Source organism: Gobio gobio (assembly GCF_949357685.1).
Source record: "Gobio gobio genome assembly, chromosome: 18".
NCBI lineage: Eukaryota > Metazoa > Chordata > Actinopteri > Cypriniformes > Gobionidae > Gobio > Gobio gobio.
The window spans coordinates 7429947-7447122 of record NC_137111.1 but is presented as its reverse complement, the minus strand read 5'-3'; the positions used below and the strand labels follow the sequence as shown (position 1 = coordinate 7447122).

The 17176-nt window shown below is 40.1% G+C and overlaps 1 protein-coding gene across 2 annotated transcripts in view; it reads left to right on the top strand.

Moving 5' to 3' along the window:
* Positions 1-17176, top strand: part of eml4 (EMAP like 4) — a 174358-nt gene that overhangs the window by 79657 nt on the left and 77525 nt on the right. For both annotated transcript variants that reach the window (XM_079842890.1, XM_079842889.1), the window contains exon 2: positions 16847-17032. In XM_079842890.1, the coding sequence (XP_079699016.1) occupies positions 16847-17032 (186 nt within the window). The remainder of the gene's footprint in view (positions 1-16846; positions 17033-17176) is intronic.

The following is a 17176-nucleotide window of genomic DNA, read 5'->3' as shown; positions in this document are numbered from 1 at the left end:
AACGAGGGAGAAACACGGAAGAACATTTAAAAGGTCTAAGGATATTTTCAGTTCATTTAAGAGCGCTAGTCTCCGAACAAACGACACATGTCAGTTTAACACAGAAAGAATAAAGCAGTTACTTTTTTGCCCATTCGTCTTTGAGTTGTCAGTCTATTTATTAACCAGAGGTGGACAGTACTAAAGTATTTTTACTTTCCAAGTAATTTTATTTTTCAAGTATATGTACTTTATCAGTGTTCTTCTTTGGAAAACCTTTACTTCACAACCTTTCAAAACATAATTTTGTACTTTTTACTGCATTATGTTTCATTTTCAATATCATTTAATACTTAAAGGGATAGTTCACCCAAAAATGAAAATTAGCCCATAATTTACTCACCCTAAAGTCATCCTAGGTGACATTCTTCTTTCAGACGAATAAAATCAGAGTTATATTACAAAAGTCCAGGCTAATCCAAGCATTAGAATTGGATTAATAGTTGCTCTGTTTTTGAAGTCCATAAAAAGTGCATCTGTCCATCATATAACTGCTCCATGCGGCTCTGGGGTGTTAATAAAGGCCTTCTGAAGCGAATCGACGCGTTTGTGTAAGAAAAATATCCATATTTATAACTTTATAAAGTAAACTTTTGACTGACCGCCTTCTGTGGAAAAGTGTTGAATGTTGAAAGTGAAACTCAAGATGCGTACGTGAAGTCATGACATGGTCGTGTTAGTCTTTCGATCGGCAGGGGAACTTTCAACAATTTTTCCATAGATTGAACAGGGAAGGCAGTCGGCCGAAAGTTTACTTTATAACGTTTGAAATATGGATATTTTTCTTACACAAACGCATCGATTCGCTTCAGAAGGCCTTTATTAACACCGCAGAGCCGCATGGAGCAGTTATATGATGGACAGATGCACTTTTTATGGACTTCAAAAACAGAGCAACTATGAATCCAATTCATAATGTATATATATGTATATATCATAATGTAATATAACTCCGATTTTATTCGTCTGAAAGAAGAAAGTCATATACACCTAGGATGACTTGAGGGTGAGTAAATTATGGGCAAATTTTCATTTTTGAGTGAACTATCCCTTTAATTGCATAAAAAAATGTAGTATTGTATACTTTTACTCAAGTAAAAGTAATTAAAATTTGACTTGAGTACAAGTAAGTATTCAAGGTAAAAAAACGACTTTTATTTATGAAATGTAGTGCTGTTAAAAGTATGCCATTATAAATTATGCTTTGGAATGTAATTAATTAAAAGTTCCAAAGAAAAACACTGATAAAATATACACTTGAAAAATGTACTGGAGTAGAAAGTAAAAATACTTAAGTACTGGCCGCCTCTGATATTAACTTACATCGTCTTCTGTGTAGCAGAATAACCCATCGTGTAAACGCGGTCGTGATCAGACGTACAGTTAATTTGAAGAAGACGTGATGAAATATGTGCGCATACACGCTGCTGGTTCATGTTTAAAGAACTAGAGGATATGACATATGTCCATAAAAAACGTAAACACGCTCGCTCCGGTCTGTATCTGACTAATATGATCCATGTGGTGAGTGTTGTTAATCTCATGGCGGCGCTCCGCACAGAAACCGCTCTCTCTCGCGCGCGCCGCGTGTAGTTTGAATTCTCTACTGTAATCAATGGCTGAATCCGAGATCGCCCCCTATAACCTCAAATAGGCCATTATTTGAGGGGACAGCCATAGAGACAGAGCGACACGCGTCATAATCTGAAGACCACGCCCACCGGGGGGGGAAACAATCGAACGCCCTCCATTGACTTTGCTGCGCGAAGCGGCATCCTTGTCATTTCGGACTTGTAACAAAAAACAGAACAATGTCTAAAAGCGGATATGTGACAAAGTGTACAGCAAACAAGCTAAACAAAACCCACAACCAAAAACCCAGACGTTTTTATAAGCTATTGACCCAAAAAAACGAGCGTTTAAGGACAAAAAAGTGGATACAGGCCATTGAGACACGTTATATTACACTGAGAAGTACACCCACTGGAGGGGAACGTTATCAGCGACAGGAAATATCATATATAAAACTGACATTTGGATATTTGACTTAACAGTGACAACATATTTACTGCACACATTGGTATAATGAGGCATGAGACTGAGTGTCAGGATCCCAAAATTTACCCATTCTTCCAGCTGAAGCGTCACGTTTTACTGCCTTTATCCACTTTTGTCTCCTTAAACTCTCGTTTTTTTGGGTCGACAGCTTATAAAAACTTATTTCTGTGTTTTTTTTAGCTTGTTTGCTGTACACTTTGTCACATATCAGCTTTTAGACATTGTTCTGTTTTTTTTTTTATAAGTCCGAAATGACAATGAGACAGCCTCACGCAATGCAAAGTCAATGGAGAGCGTTGGATTGTCCCCCCCCCCCGGTGTGGGCGTGGCCTAAATATGATCCGTCTCTATTTGTAGTGGTGTCCGAAACCATAGTGGACGTTATTGAGTGCACTCATTCAATCCCACAATGCTCGAGTGTACAGCCGATGTACACTCAACGGCTCTCCGAATTCACTCACTCGTTTTCATTCACTCCTTCAAGTGAACAATATAAGTGGATAACGTAGGGAATAGTGAATGAGGCTTTAGCGGGCGATTTCGGATTCAGCCATAGGATGTAATGCGATCTCAGTTGTGCCCTCACTACAGTGCAACAGTGAATTCCGAACGTTGGTTAAGCGGCATATACCGGTATTGCGGTATCATCAAAATTCATATCATAACAAAAATAAATACCGGTATTCGGTATGAACTGGTATACCGCCCATCTCTAAATCAAAGTCATATGGGGTTTGGAACAACATGAGGATCTGTAAATGATTTTTGGGGGTGATGTATTGCTTTATGACTTCCAGACAAGTTTTAAAAGGATTAACACATCAACTTTTGAAGGTTAGATTTCAATATGCAAAGCCTGTGTGAAATGTGTGATACTGTATTTCAAATAAATACTGTATTTTTTAACTTTCTATTCAACATTGAGTCATTTTTGAATCAGAGTTTTGAAACGCTTGATCTGATTCTTGTAAAACTTAAAGGCTAATTAAATAGGACGGCAAAACCATTGTGATTCACACAGTGTTGCTTCATTTGATATTAGCAGTAAAATAACCGTGTGATTGTGAATATCCGGTGAAGCTTCTTGTAGTAAAGCTCATAACCTTGAGATGAGGGCAGAGTACAAGCGTCTTCCTCCCCAGAGTGTCTGTATGCAAATGTGAGCTTTCGTGTCTGATACACATGTATGAGGGTGTAATCCCCAGTGTGTAGACAGACATGCTGAATTATGATGTATAATTCATAATGCAAGCATGCAAAAATGATACTCACTCCCCAGAGGTTGTCTGGAGCTGTGTGTGTGTGTGTGTGTGTGTGTGTCATGAGTTCATTTACAGTAGCCACATCACCACAAAAAGAACGGTGGGCATTTTTGCTAAATCCAGAAGTGTAAAACCGAGTTGGCATTATGCATTATCTCCTGTCAGGTTTGGTTGTGTGGGTTGTGTGGCGTGAATGGAACTGAGAGTTGCTCATGCAAACGTAGTTGAGATTTGTCCCCTCAGCGGAGGTGCGTCACTGCTTCGCTCTGAAACTGAAGTGTCGATTTATTTCAGTATTTTCACTATTGGCACCCACATCTTTGATGTCACTTCCTGTATGAACTCATCTGCAAATGACTTCGACGGTATCGCAGGGCCTTGCACAGTTTCCTTTTTGTGGCTTTGTCCGTCACATGTTGAGCGTTTACCATGGTATCGACACTTTAGTATATTCAGAGCTGAGTTGCTTACTCAAAGCGACCGCGGTAAGCTTTTCTGTGACTGTTAGCATTTTTAAGACGGTCTTTTTGTAATCACCATCTTCTAACTTTGCACTCTGACACACTGCATTTCTTGGCTGCGTAATGAGTGTTGTTTGATGACTCCTCTGTTTATCAGTCCTGGGGGAAAATACTCATTTTTGCACGTTTTTGGCGCTCCCTATTGTTGCGGGTTTTTGAAAGAAGTCTCTTATGCCTGCATTTATTTGATCAAAAATACAGACGAAAAAAAAAACAGTAATATATTTTCTAACAATATTAGTCTTTACTACCATATTTCATGTATCAAGGATCACTAGGGGTGTAACGATACACCAATGCCACGGTTCAGTTCTGTTTGCTGTGGAGGCAGGGCACCAGCAATAATAACACTAGATTCACTTTTCACTTAATAACAACAACTACAACAATAATGTATTAACTTTATCTTTATTAACTTTATACATTGGCTTAGCATACCTGAGTAAACTCAAATGAAATAAATGCCTCCACTGTAGACTAGTCAGAAATAATCTACTCATTTTACCATAATGTTTAAAAAAAAAAACAAGCACATTTATTTAATAAAAATGGATTTGAAAAATTGCTGGAAAAATAAAACATTTAATTTGTAATGCCATGGTTTACCCACTATAGGTGCCTGTATGGCTAAATATAGATGTATCTAGTCGCTCAAAAAAGTATTGCAGATTATAACTGCTTATTTATTTTTAGGTTTTGCATTTGAATACATATTTAGTCATAATCAAACAGTAGATTTCTTTAAATGTGAAATTTTAAAACGTTAATAACTTACATCCTACTATTGTTTAATGATACTCATATAAGCACACACAAGTGAATATTAATGAATGCGAGCAAATATAATTTAACTCAAGAAAAGTTTAAAATAGTGCTGAAAAGACAAACTTATTTTTCCCTTTATGTACAGTAGGCTATATGAATTGATACTGAATCAAGAAAGAAATCGATATTTGTGCCAATCCCCAACCCCCAAATGACCCCCCCCCCCAAACCCCGCCCCCGCAACCACAAATTGGTTTCTAATCTGTGGGAAACACTGTATGCTGAGGATACATTTCAACTTACTGTCATGTATCATATGTGGTGTAATCACTAAATCAGTGTTTCAACGGCGGAAAGACTTCTATATAACTGCTTGTAAACAATGTCATGTAACGTCACATTTAAGTTACCTCAGGCAGTCATTCAGTGTCCACAGAATTTTATTCACTAGAGAAATCAACTCTTTCACTAAATATATGAGCTATATTAGCCGTTATATTCATTATATTCTACTTAACCTGTTAATGATGTCTTGATTATTTCATGCATGTTTAAATAAACCTGTCATGAAAATGACAGACACTGTGTATAAATGATTATATTTCAACAACGAATTGGAGAAAAACTATTGTATAATTCGATTTAGAAGTTAATGCAAAACTGCCATATGTGAAGTTTACATATTTGCATACTATGTTATTTAAGTGTTGATTATTATACCTAAAAATAAATAGCTACTGAATTTAGGCTAATAGTTTGGGCTCTGTTGTTAACCTTTAATATTAATGTGCAAGTAAGGGCTCCCTATATAGTTTACAGAAATATCTTCAATAAACTTTTAGTTATAATTTAATTAATTCAAGGACAGACACTTTTTTTTCTTTTTCAGTAAACCACTGTTTAATAAAAATAAATAAAAAGCAATTTTGTAAAACTGCTGTACCGAACCGTGACTTCAAAACCGAGGTACGTACCGAACCGTCAGTTTTGTGTACCGTTACACCCCTACTTTTTATGTGTAGTGTCGCTGTTCTACCACTAGATTCTCTGCGTAAGCACGCTCAGAGGTGTGCTTATATTTACACACATTTCTACGTATAAGTACAAGTTGGTAGATCCCACACTTTGCGTGAAACTGTTCTTACGCACTCACTACGCACAGATTTGTGCGTACGCACTGTTGATAAATGAGGGCCCTGCTCTGCATGTACATATGTACTTATTAAAGTGGTTACAATAACTGGGTAAAACTTGGTACTAAACCTAAATTCATCCCTAAATTCAAAGCAATAGTTCACCCAAAAATGAAAAATAGCCCATGATTTACTCACCCTCAAGTCATCCTAGGTATATATGTAGGGCTGTACGATTAATCGAAAAATAACCGAAACCGACATTCAGAACCTCTTTTTCCCATGTCGGTTATTTCGGTTTTCACGTGACGTGACTCCGCCCTGTCAGTCACATCAAATGCAGTTTGCAGGCACACAGAGAGAAGCAGGAGCGGTTATCTGTGTTTATAGATGCCCAGAATCACTATAGTAACTGCATGTTTTACACAGTTTATACAACAGGTCAGTTAATTGCTGTTCTTATAGCCTATACGCGCTGCCACCTACACACACACACACACACACACACACACACACACACAGACACAGACGGCGCTTCATAATGAATAGAGACGGTATGAGTAATTCACACACACCATCACTCTCTCATTGATGCATTCAGATGAATGTAATGTAGGCCTATAGTGTTAATTTATCTGTATATGATGTACAACAAGCAGAAATCTGCCCCATAGACAATAACTGCTGAAAGTGAACCGTTTCCTTCAAGTATTTTAAAATCACAAAGAAATGCACTTTTTCATTAGGAAAAAAAAATCCCACCTTTTAATAGTAGAAAATATTTACAGTACAAAACTTATCAGGAACTTACTCAAAAACCTTATGAGGGCAAAAAAAAAAAAAAAAAGCACAATAATCGTTCATTAATCGTAATCGAGGTCAGATGTTCAATTAATCAAGGTTTTTATTTTTGGTCAAATCGTTACAGCCCTATATATATGACATTCTTCTTTCAGACGAATACAATCAGAGTTATATTAAAAAATGTCCTCGCTTTTAATAATTTCATTTTTTGGTGAACTATCCCTTTAACCTTAACTCATATAGCTATATAATATTACTTTCTGAAGTTTACACTGTAAACCAAAAACATGTATGATGTCCAAATTAAAATGGCATTACCAAAAAAAGAGCACGACAGTTCCATGGCACAGGTCCAAACAAAACGATGATAATTATATAGCACTTTTTACAAGTGTTCACTGAACTTGGCTATGGCATGTGTGTGAGTGTATAATAACCCTACGTCAGTTAAAAGTGTTGTCTTCTAAACCATATAAGACTCACAGATACACCTATCCAGTTTAGACATGCACAGCCTTGTGCTCTACTCCAGTTTACAAGTGTGCCGAGTGTTTTAATGATCTTCTAACCCCGTCAGCGGGACTTGATCATTTTCTTTGCCAGGTAAGAGACGTCTCTGCTGCTTCACGAGGGTCAAGTCCGAACGAGTTTAATGTGCGACCAGTCTGCGCTTTCATCTAATCCTTATCTCGTACTCAGGAAGTGCGCGGCTAAACACCACGACAGATTATCAGGACTATCTGTTATGAGTAAGTGTTGCAAATGGTGAACATTAACAAGACGCATCAATCAATGCTGGCGAGCGTTGTGTTTGTGTGTGACTTGAGCCTGAATGTGGCTGATTGCGCCACCGCGTCTTATCTCAGCTCTAAATCTGCCGAGGACTTCCTCCATAGGCCTCCAGTCAAAACGAAGCATGCCAAAAACATGTCTTACGAGCATGCACTCTGGCCGCGCGCCACGGGATTGTCCTGCAGCGAGTCTTGGAGTTGTGTGTGTATAAGTATATGTTGGTCTCTGGTTTGAGCATGGGAGGTTTGCGCATGTTTTATGCGAGATAAATGCGTTTTGTTCTGAGGTTATAGGTGTTCGTTTGGAGGTGTGTGTACGTGCTGAAAGGGTGGGGAAGAAAACTAAGGAATGTGACAAGCTATTGTGAAATATGACATGTGCGCAGGCCTTCCTTCCTCTAGTAGCCTGCAAGGAATCATGGGTAGAAATGTGGAGGTGGGTTCATTTATCCTCAGTTTAGGTGAACCCCGCTGATATATTCGGTGGAGGTTACCAGGGGATACTCCGCCACCCCCCCAAACCCTCCCATTCCCTTTCTTTTTAGCATGCTCCCAATGCCCTCGTTTTTTCCGTACGCACTGCCAGTATCAAACAACCTCCCAAAGCGATTTCCTCTCAAAGAAATGCATTGTGTTATAAACGTTTGCCCTCTCCGTGTTTCCATGGGTCACTGAGATAAGATGGTTTGAGAGGAAGGACCTGCAGACAGGGAGGAAACGGCGGGCAGGGAAAGCAAATGAAATATTGCGCCGTTTCGCAGCCCTCCAGACTTTGGATTTTATTAACCACTTCCTGCAACCTTGAGATGTTTGCTTTTAGTTTCTTGGAACATTTTGGACCAAGCTAAAACAGTTGTTCCAGTCACATAGTTTTTTTTCAAAAAAAAATCACATTCAACTTAAAGGGTTGCTTCAGCAATTTAGCATTAAGCTTTGTATCAGTAGAAACCTGGTAATATATTTTAATGATCTTGCTCCCCCCCTCATAACCCCCTGAGACGAGAGAATTATGTATTTTATGTCTGGAAAAAAGCCTCTTATGATGCAAATATCATCATTTTGCATCATCTGAGGCTTTTTTGGCCAGAGGCTAAAGACTACAGCCAGTAGTTGGAGTTAGTTCTGCATGTTTTCAACCTGCCCATAGGGGTGGGATCTCACTCACAGAATGTAAGACACAGACGGCCACACGGACATTCATAATGGAGCGCTGCGGAGCAAAGCGAGTGTTGAATGAATTCCTATGAAAGTTAAGCTTCCATAGGCATGAACTGAAAACACGGCAGACACCGTGAATGAATGACAATGCGGGCGGCCCTGAATGAATGACGGGCGGCTGTGCTCTTTTTAGTTTCGGTTTAGAATTAGCGCCAATTCGGGGACGGGTTGCTTGAATTGTGGGTTCATTAGCCTATTATTCTTAAAGAAAAACAGAGCAATAAAACGGTACAATGACAAACTCACTTAAATAGACGCATTTCGCTTTGAAAGCAAATCTTCCGCGATTATCTGGTGTGTCAGCGCCTCTCTCTCTGATGAATGAGATCTGACTCCTGCTGAGTGTGTGCTGCGACTCTCGTTCAGCTCGTGCTGTATTGAGCAGACGCTTTCAGTTTTTAACTGTAGTGTCTGTTCTCTAACTGAACTAAAGGATTGTATTACTATAAAAATTAACACGACGGTGGGCAAGTGATGTAACCGTAGGCATGGCTTGGGAGTGGCCTTGTAGGGCAGTGAAGCAAGTGCATTCTGGGAGATGTTGTCTTTCATCCATATGAGCCGAAAATAAATGTTCTGTCTTTTCTCAGTCTAGAAGGCACCAACTTCTAAAATAATTTCACATTTCTACTACATAAATGACCCAGTTTAGATACACATTCATCTTTCCAGCGGTGAAGTGCCCCTTTAAGTTAACTCAACTAATTCACTCCAATTAAAGTCAACTTAAATACTTTAGTTAATTCATCTAATGAGTAACAGGTAGTCTTTTGAGCTTAAAAGTTCTTGTCAAGGCAACTAAAGATTGCTGAGCATTTAGCAATGCAGGAGGCTTTTCTCTTTCCTCTTATTTATTCTGTCAAAGCTAACCACATGATATTAGCCTCTTAAATCATGCACATATACCTCAACACAAACCTCAAACATGGTGATGATCAAATGTTAATTCAGTAAAAATATGAACTCTGTACCATATGACGGCTAAATAACAGCGAGAACAACAGATGCTGCATAAATGTAGCCAGTAAATGCTAAGCAATGATTTTTTTCATAATAGTTACTGTGCACGTAATTTTTTCAAGCTGCAGTTCATGTTGGGAAACAAGTTTTGGACAAATACTTGAGAATCTAAATAAGGTCAACAAAACTTTTGTTAGCAACATGTTAAGAGTATTCTTGTTTAGTTCAATATAATACACTCACTCATCCTACTTAATAATCTTTGTTCAAGCTACTTTACATATAGCAAGTTTGATTTTTTTTACTGTGTGTGTGTGTGTGTATACTCACCCCAGTAGTGCATCTTGTGTTAACTTGTGAACATTGACTTATGTTGTGGTTCTTAGGTCAGGGGTTTTTGCTTCAGGACACAGATTCTACATTAGATTGTGCTGACTGTTAGGTTGTGCTATCAAGTGATGACTTGATAATATAAAAATTGCTAATCATATCAAAGTAAATACAAATGTCCCCAAGGTGCGGGCAAAAAGCTCACACACAAGTCATTTTTAAATCAAGCAGCTTTCTGTTCATAAACGTGTCGAATTCACATGACCAACTTTGAACTTGTTGCGAAATCTGTGAAAAATTCCCAACCGTGTGGATTTCTATTGCATTGACTGGATTTTGCAATCAAAAATTCACTGAACAGTGATAAATGTGGCTACACCTTTACAGTCAAACATTGACATTTATTAAGATTGACACTTTTGTCTGCTTTGGTATCTGCTTTTTTCGTTTTAGCTTGTTAGTACAGATACATATACGCCAACATATTGCATTTGAGTTTGGCATTGACAACAAAACATAGGAAACGTTTTCTCCTTCCTTTTCAAGCTTGATAAGCCGATGTATTTGTGCTATTCTAACTACACAGAAAAAAGTGGAGTGTTTTTCCTTTGAAACAATTTTCATTCGGAGTAATTGCTAGTAAATTATAAAGAAATGGCAAGTAACACATTGAATTAAACATGAAATTTGGAAGTAAAATAATGAAATAGTGAAATAGTGGGCCCTATTTTAACGATCTGAGCACATGGTCTGAAGCTCATGACGCAGGTGCACTTAGGGCGTGTCCGAATCCACTTTTGCTAGTTTAACGACGGGAAAAAACGTCTGTGCGTCCGGCACATGGTCCAAAAGGGTTGTCCCTAGTCTCTTAAAGGCCCACTGAAGTGACTTGAAATGCGCAGCATTATTCACTATGTTGACATAATTTCCCCTGAAACGGCTCAAGCTGTTAGCAGCTCCTCCCCTTTTTTGAAAACAGCAATAGCGTTTTGTCAGTACCACAGTTTGACTAGAGCCTTTCTGTTTGGTAAAGCCACAGTTTCCTCATAATCTCTAACCGTTTATCCTCATAATCTCCTCCATATCGCTTTGAAATACAGCCTTCTGTGCAGAATTTAAATGGGTTCGATATGTTTTGTTGTATGCGTCGACTCGCACATGATCCGCATCTGCGCTCTCATGTCTCTAGTCAATGGCTCTGGTCTAGACTATGTGTGTGCGCTGCAGCGGTGCGAGTGAAACTAGCGTGAAACCAGACTTAACTTGCCTCAACTGAAAGCATGTTTACACTGTCTGAATCGTTTCCTATCGCATGTATAGTGAGCTATGTGCCATTCACCATGTAGAAAATAGTAAATGTGTGAACAGCTGACCGATTTCAGCCGCAGCTTCAGCGTCTGTTTATAGTGTAGGGGGCTTCAGATTCTAGAGAGCATTTGATTGGACAGAAGATGTGATGAGAAGATTAAGTCTGCGATGATGTCATCAAAATCTGTGATTCATTTTAACGGAAGTGAGAGACTGTACGTTTTGAATGCTTATATCTCCTAAATGCAAATTTTGTCATTTTTTTCTAATTCCTAACCTTAAGGCTAACATCATCATACTAAAAGCTAAAAAACTTCACTTGATTTCAGGGGGCCTTTAATGAGTCATGGGTGTGTTTTGGGCTCATCTCCCATTCCCTTTAAAAGCTAGTTGCGCTCGCACCATGTCAGCGGAAAGACTGAACGCTTCTCCAGAGAGGAATCCTTTTATTTTTAATATTTAAAAATGTGTGTGTGCACCTGCCTATAGGCACATTTTACTAACATTAAAATAATATAATAAAAAAATACTGCGCTATTGCCTTTAGAGCAGGTTTGTTGGTCAATGACGCAGTCGTTTTCAGTTCCTCAAAATAGCAATGCGTCTACAATGCGTCTGAACACACCTGGTTTTCAGACCAGATGCCCATAGGTGAACAGATGGACGCGAGTGCATTTGATATTTGGACGTGAAAATGATAACAGGCTGAAACTAGCAAAAAAACACTTCTGGCACCACATTGTGACGCTGGGTGTGTGGTTATTGGGCCCAGAATTTTCTTGTAAAATGTACTCCAGTTATCTTTATTTATCACTTTGAAATATATATTTTTTACAGTATATGCACAAATGAATACATTGCGATGGAAATAATTGAGATGGGAGGAAAATTGTTTGTCAATATATTTAGCATTTGCTGACAAACTGTGTTCGTCTCACGAAAGTATCACTTTCCTCCCCAAGAAGTATTGTGTTTGCTCACAAAAGCATTCCAATATAACTTTCACTGTGTCCCCTTAGGCCAGGGGTGTCCATTCCTGCTCCTGGAGGGTCACAGTCCTGCAGAGTTTAACTTCAACCCCAATAAAACACACCTGAACCAGCTAATCAAGCTCTTACCAGGCATGCTAGAAACTTCCAGGCAGGTGTGTTGAGGCAAGTTGGAGATAACCTCAGCAGGACAGTGACCCTCCAGGACCGAGTTTGGACACCCCTGCCTTAGGTGCTCCGTAGTTTAAGCGTTTTAAAACATGCCAAGCAGTCTATTTATGTTGCATGCCACATAGTATAGACATGTTTAACTAAAGGTCACTCTCAGGACAATAATCTGGCTTAAGTTGGTTTATCCTTAATTGTAGCAGGAGATAAGCATTGCCAATCTTGTAAAAGCGCAACCACATATTAAGCCGTATGATCTTCCAAAGAGCATTTCTACTAACTAGAAGCTGTATGCTGCCTCAGAAATAGTCTTCATGTTCACTCTGACATTGCCTTATCAACCTGATGTGGATCCTGAGAGAGGAATTCTGATCCCTATTTGAATCCTTTATTTGATGCATTACTGCTGCCACGATCAATCGCAAATATAAACACATTTTTACATCAAATTCAGCTTTTCATGGGCGATATAGCAGCAGATATTCACCCCTGATTATTCTTTGAAATGTTGCCATAACCTGGCCTTCAGATGTCGACTTTAAATAGGAAATAAAGCAAGCAAACAGCACAAAGGTAATTAATGATAGTGTTGGTGATCCACAGAGGCAGGAATGAGAGGATTGATGTGCAGCTCTGACAGACTAAGTATCGATCAGTAGTTCTGCGCTGGCTTGGCGTCTCTGACTCACAATGGCTTGGACGGCTCCAGGAGGTTGATTGCGGTGGAGGTTGAATCGTTTTTCTCTCCATGGTTGCAGTTGCCAGATTGGACCGATTGATCTTTGTGCTAACAGCTAACTGTAAAGTGGGTTAGCTCAACCATTGGCGGAGTATCTAGCTAATGCACTTTGGCTTTTTGTCTATTAATGGACTCTGGTTAGAGTGCACAGAGAGTCCGTTTGTTGTAGGGATGAAATGGTTACCGGTTTGACGATAAACAGCAATAAAATTCCAGACAGTCTTATTTTAAATATCATTTAAAACCATATGTGATTACCGCAGCTTGAAAAACTCAACATTTTCAGACCGTTTCAGCTCTACAATAGCCGCTTTTGGTGAGGAACGGTAAGAATGGTAAGGAACAGCTCCAGTTGTATTTCCTCTTAATCCTGGTTTGGCACAGCACGAATACAAACTGTTCTCGACCCGGAATTCTCCAGGTATAATGCGTGTTTTGACGGCGCCACTCAGGATCGGACACTTGCCTGCCTGCCTGCCAATTTCACTGTGGCTGGCTAAGCCTGCTATTTGAGCAACTTAAATGGGACATAACACACACGCACACTTTCTGCCAATCTCATGTTAATCTTATAATACCTATAGTACCTAGAGTTGTATTGCACCCTTCATATCTCCGAAGAGTCTTTAGTTTTATCAGATTTATAAACGACTGATACGCTGTACCGATTCTTTCCGAAAACAGCCGAGCTTGTGGAGGCGTGTAGTGGGCGGAGCTAAAGAGTCACGAGCACACACACAAACACACGAAATGCGTCATGGCATTCTCCCTGGATAACTTTTGATTCACTATATGTTCGTGTTGTTCACATTATAAGCATTTGCACACCGATTGCAACAAAACACACACATTTGATGCAGTTTCACTCACCACCTGTGGTTTCCACTCATGACCGGGAACAAACACACACACTTGCAGAACTCCGGAAAAAAAAACTGCATCCACTGTTTCCTTAATGCTGGATAATGCTTTGGGAAGCTGAACAAGGTTATCTTTCCCTCTCAACCAGAAACACTTCTTTAATGACATTGTTGATTTGGTGGTCTAAAAACTAAATGACACCGCTGCCAACAGCTCCCGTAAACCTGAACAAAGCTCGATGATGGGCGGCTCTTGCTCTCGCTCTGGTTGATGTGCGCACGCTCATCCGGGCGAAGTGCCCATACAAGGAATTGTGCCCTTTATGATGTAATACTTGACCATACTCTGAAAAAAAACTTTCCGAAACGTATTCAAATTCGAAGGATTTGTATTTGGAACAGAAATGCTCCATCATACGTCCAACTCATACCAAGATAACGACTGATGCACTTGTTTTACATTCTAAAAAGGTCCGTTATCAGCCCCACGGTGAAAAATTAAACCATATCCGTACCGGCTGGGCCGGAATCGGCACGGAATGGAACGGTTAAGCAATGAGCAGTCTGGCCCGATGGTTTTGTTGGCTTGTTTGATGTGTTTTGTTTGTGTTCTATTTACACACTGACTTCCTGTTAGGAGGTTGTGTGTGTGTGTGTATAGGGGGGGGGGGGTCATTCCTGAACCTCCTCCCCCTCACCAACCTTAAGACTGGAGGCTATGTTATCATTAAGGCTATGTGGGGAATTTGACGATTTTTCAAGAGCTGGATGTGCGGTGTGGTAATAGGCTTCTGCGCCCAAGCGTTTTGTTTGTTGGAATTGTGTGTGGGTGAGAATGTGAGTACTTCCAGTGATTTATAAGTGGTGTAAAAATGTCCTATGGTCTGGTTTCAGCCTTGGATCAGAGATGTGTTGGTGTGTGAGAGTTTGAGTTGTTATATGGTATTTTATGCCCCTTAAACGAGCTAACCACAGCTCAGAAGGCTGGACCTCCTCGATCAGGGAACCAGTCCAGCAATCAAAGTCCCAACCACAGTAACGCCTGGCAGCCGATGCCCCCCATCCAGAACCCAACGCTAATGCGCTCTAATGCACCAGTAATACTGCTAACCTTCTGCAGCAAAGACACTCTTAAAGGGGTAGTTCACCCCAAAATGAAAATGTTTCATTTTAGAGTGAACTATCCCATTAAAGGCTGGAATACACTCCACAACTTTTGCACAGTCTGGACGAGTCAATGCTAACCAGTCTGCAGATTCTGGGCAGTCGTTGTCGACAGATTTCACAGAAAATCGTGTGATTCCAGTCAGAGGATGTCAAATGGGGTGGGAATCTTTTGGTACCTCAAGATTCGATTCAAAACGATTCTTGAGGTCAATCGATTCTTGATTTTGATTCGATATATGCATAGATTTGATTGTAGGCCACTGTTTTGTGACTGAGGTTGACAGTTTAATAGGTCTAGAAGAAAAAATCTCACTGAATTAATTGTAAACCTTGAAATTTCTTTAGATTTTCATAGTCTATGACAAGCAAGAGAGCAGCAATAGCTGCAGCCAATGAAATCGCAAGAGGAAACAGCCACGGCTGAATACATAAAAATGGCATTGGCTTAACGCTGATCTCATCTGTAACTGATAAGCTGTGCTGCCCACTTCTCCCATTCATAGTTTTTCCTCTTTTTTTTCTCTCTCCGCTCTGTGTGTAAACAGCCGCAAGCTCTTTCTCCATGTTGTTTGTTGTCATTAGTGGTGTCTGGTGCTCTTCAGGATTGGGAAAGCTCAGATGTCACGTATCGATGGCAAATGTGCTACAATGGGGCTCTATATGGGCCGTGTGTCCACTGACTTCTGGATATATCCATCTAGACTACACAGGATATATATGCAGTGATTATTATGTTTCTAGTAGTGGTTCAACGGATCACAACTCATGGTTTGGATCATATTACGTTTTTGAGTCACGGTTACGGATCGGATAATTTTTCGGATCAGCAAGATACTAAATTGGGAGGGCGGGTTAACTTTGCTTTCCAATTATTATCTAAAGCTCACTTTTAGTACTCCAATACCACAGCAAAACTACTAGCCTAACTAACAAACTTACCAATTACAAGCATCGATAAATACAAGGTCTAACTGTAGTATTCACTTCAGGTACAGAAATGTAATAATTATATGAAAAATAACACTCCCATCCAATTTCTTTCGCAACTTGTTGCATAAAACATAACTTACTGCGTTTATGAAAATACTTGCCGAGACTGGTATTTTGACATAAGTTGTGTGTATGTTCATCCAAGTGCATGAGGATGCGAAAGAGGAATTTCTGAAACTCGCCTCTGTCTGTGTGTGTGCGCCTCAGGTGTGAATGGCTGTGCGCACAGGTAAAAGCGTGTGAGTACCAAATTAAATTATCCTTTGCCTCTTCCAGCTCTGAATGGTTAGTCATTTTCACCTCTGAGTCCAGACCTTAAAGGAACACGCCGACTTTTTGGGACTTTAGCTTATTCACCGTATCCCCCAGAGTTAGATAAGTCACTTATTGAGCAGTAGGCTAGCTGGAGCCATTTACCTCCAGTCTTTGTGCTAAGCTAGGCTAGCGGTGGGAGTGTCAGACAGAGTTATGGACTTCTCTAACTCTGAGGGATACGGTGAATAAGCTAAAGTCCCAAAAAGTCGGTGTGTTCCTTTAATGTCATTGAAAGTCTTTGGGATGTGCTGGAGGAGACTTTACAGAGTGCTTGACTCTTGCATTTGCAATACAAGAAATGATGCACCTCTTGATGAAAATAAATGTTGTGATGTTATTTCCATCCATTTTTGGTCAAGATCTCGTACTTCTATATTGTGCATCTGTACTATATGATGAGAAATTCACGTCGGTCTCTTTCTCTGACAGATGACAGTATTTCTGCAGCGAGCACATCAGACGTGCAGGACCGCCTGTCGTCTCTTGAGCTGCGGGTGCAACAGCAGGAGGATGAGCTGACGGTGATGAAGGCCGCGCTGGCAGACGTGCTCCGACGTCTGGCTCAGTCCGAGGACTCCGCCGCCGCCGCCGCCAAAAAACAGCAAAGCAGCAAAGGTAACCTAGCACTGCTGTATGTGTGTGCGTCTTTGCCTCCAGTGATCCTCGCGCTGTTTACACGGAGGAAGTGTAGGAGCGCAGCCAGACCAGGATCTGTTAACAGTTTCAATCCAGCCTTGACCCACGGCGCTGAACGTTTCC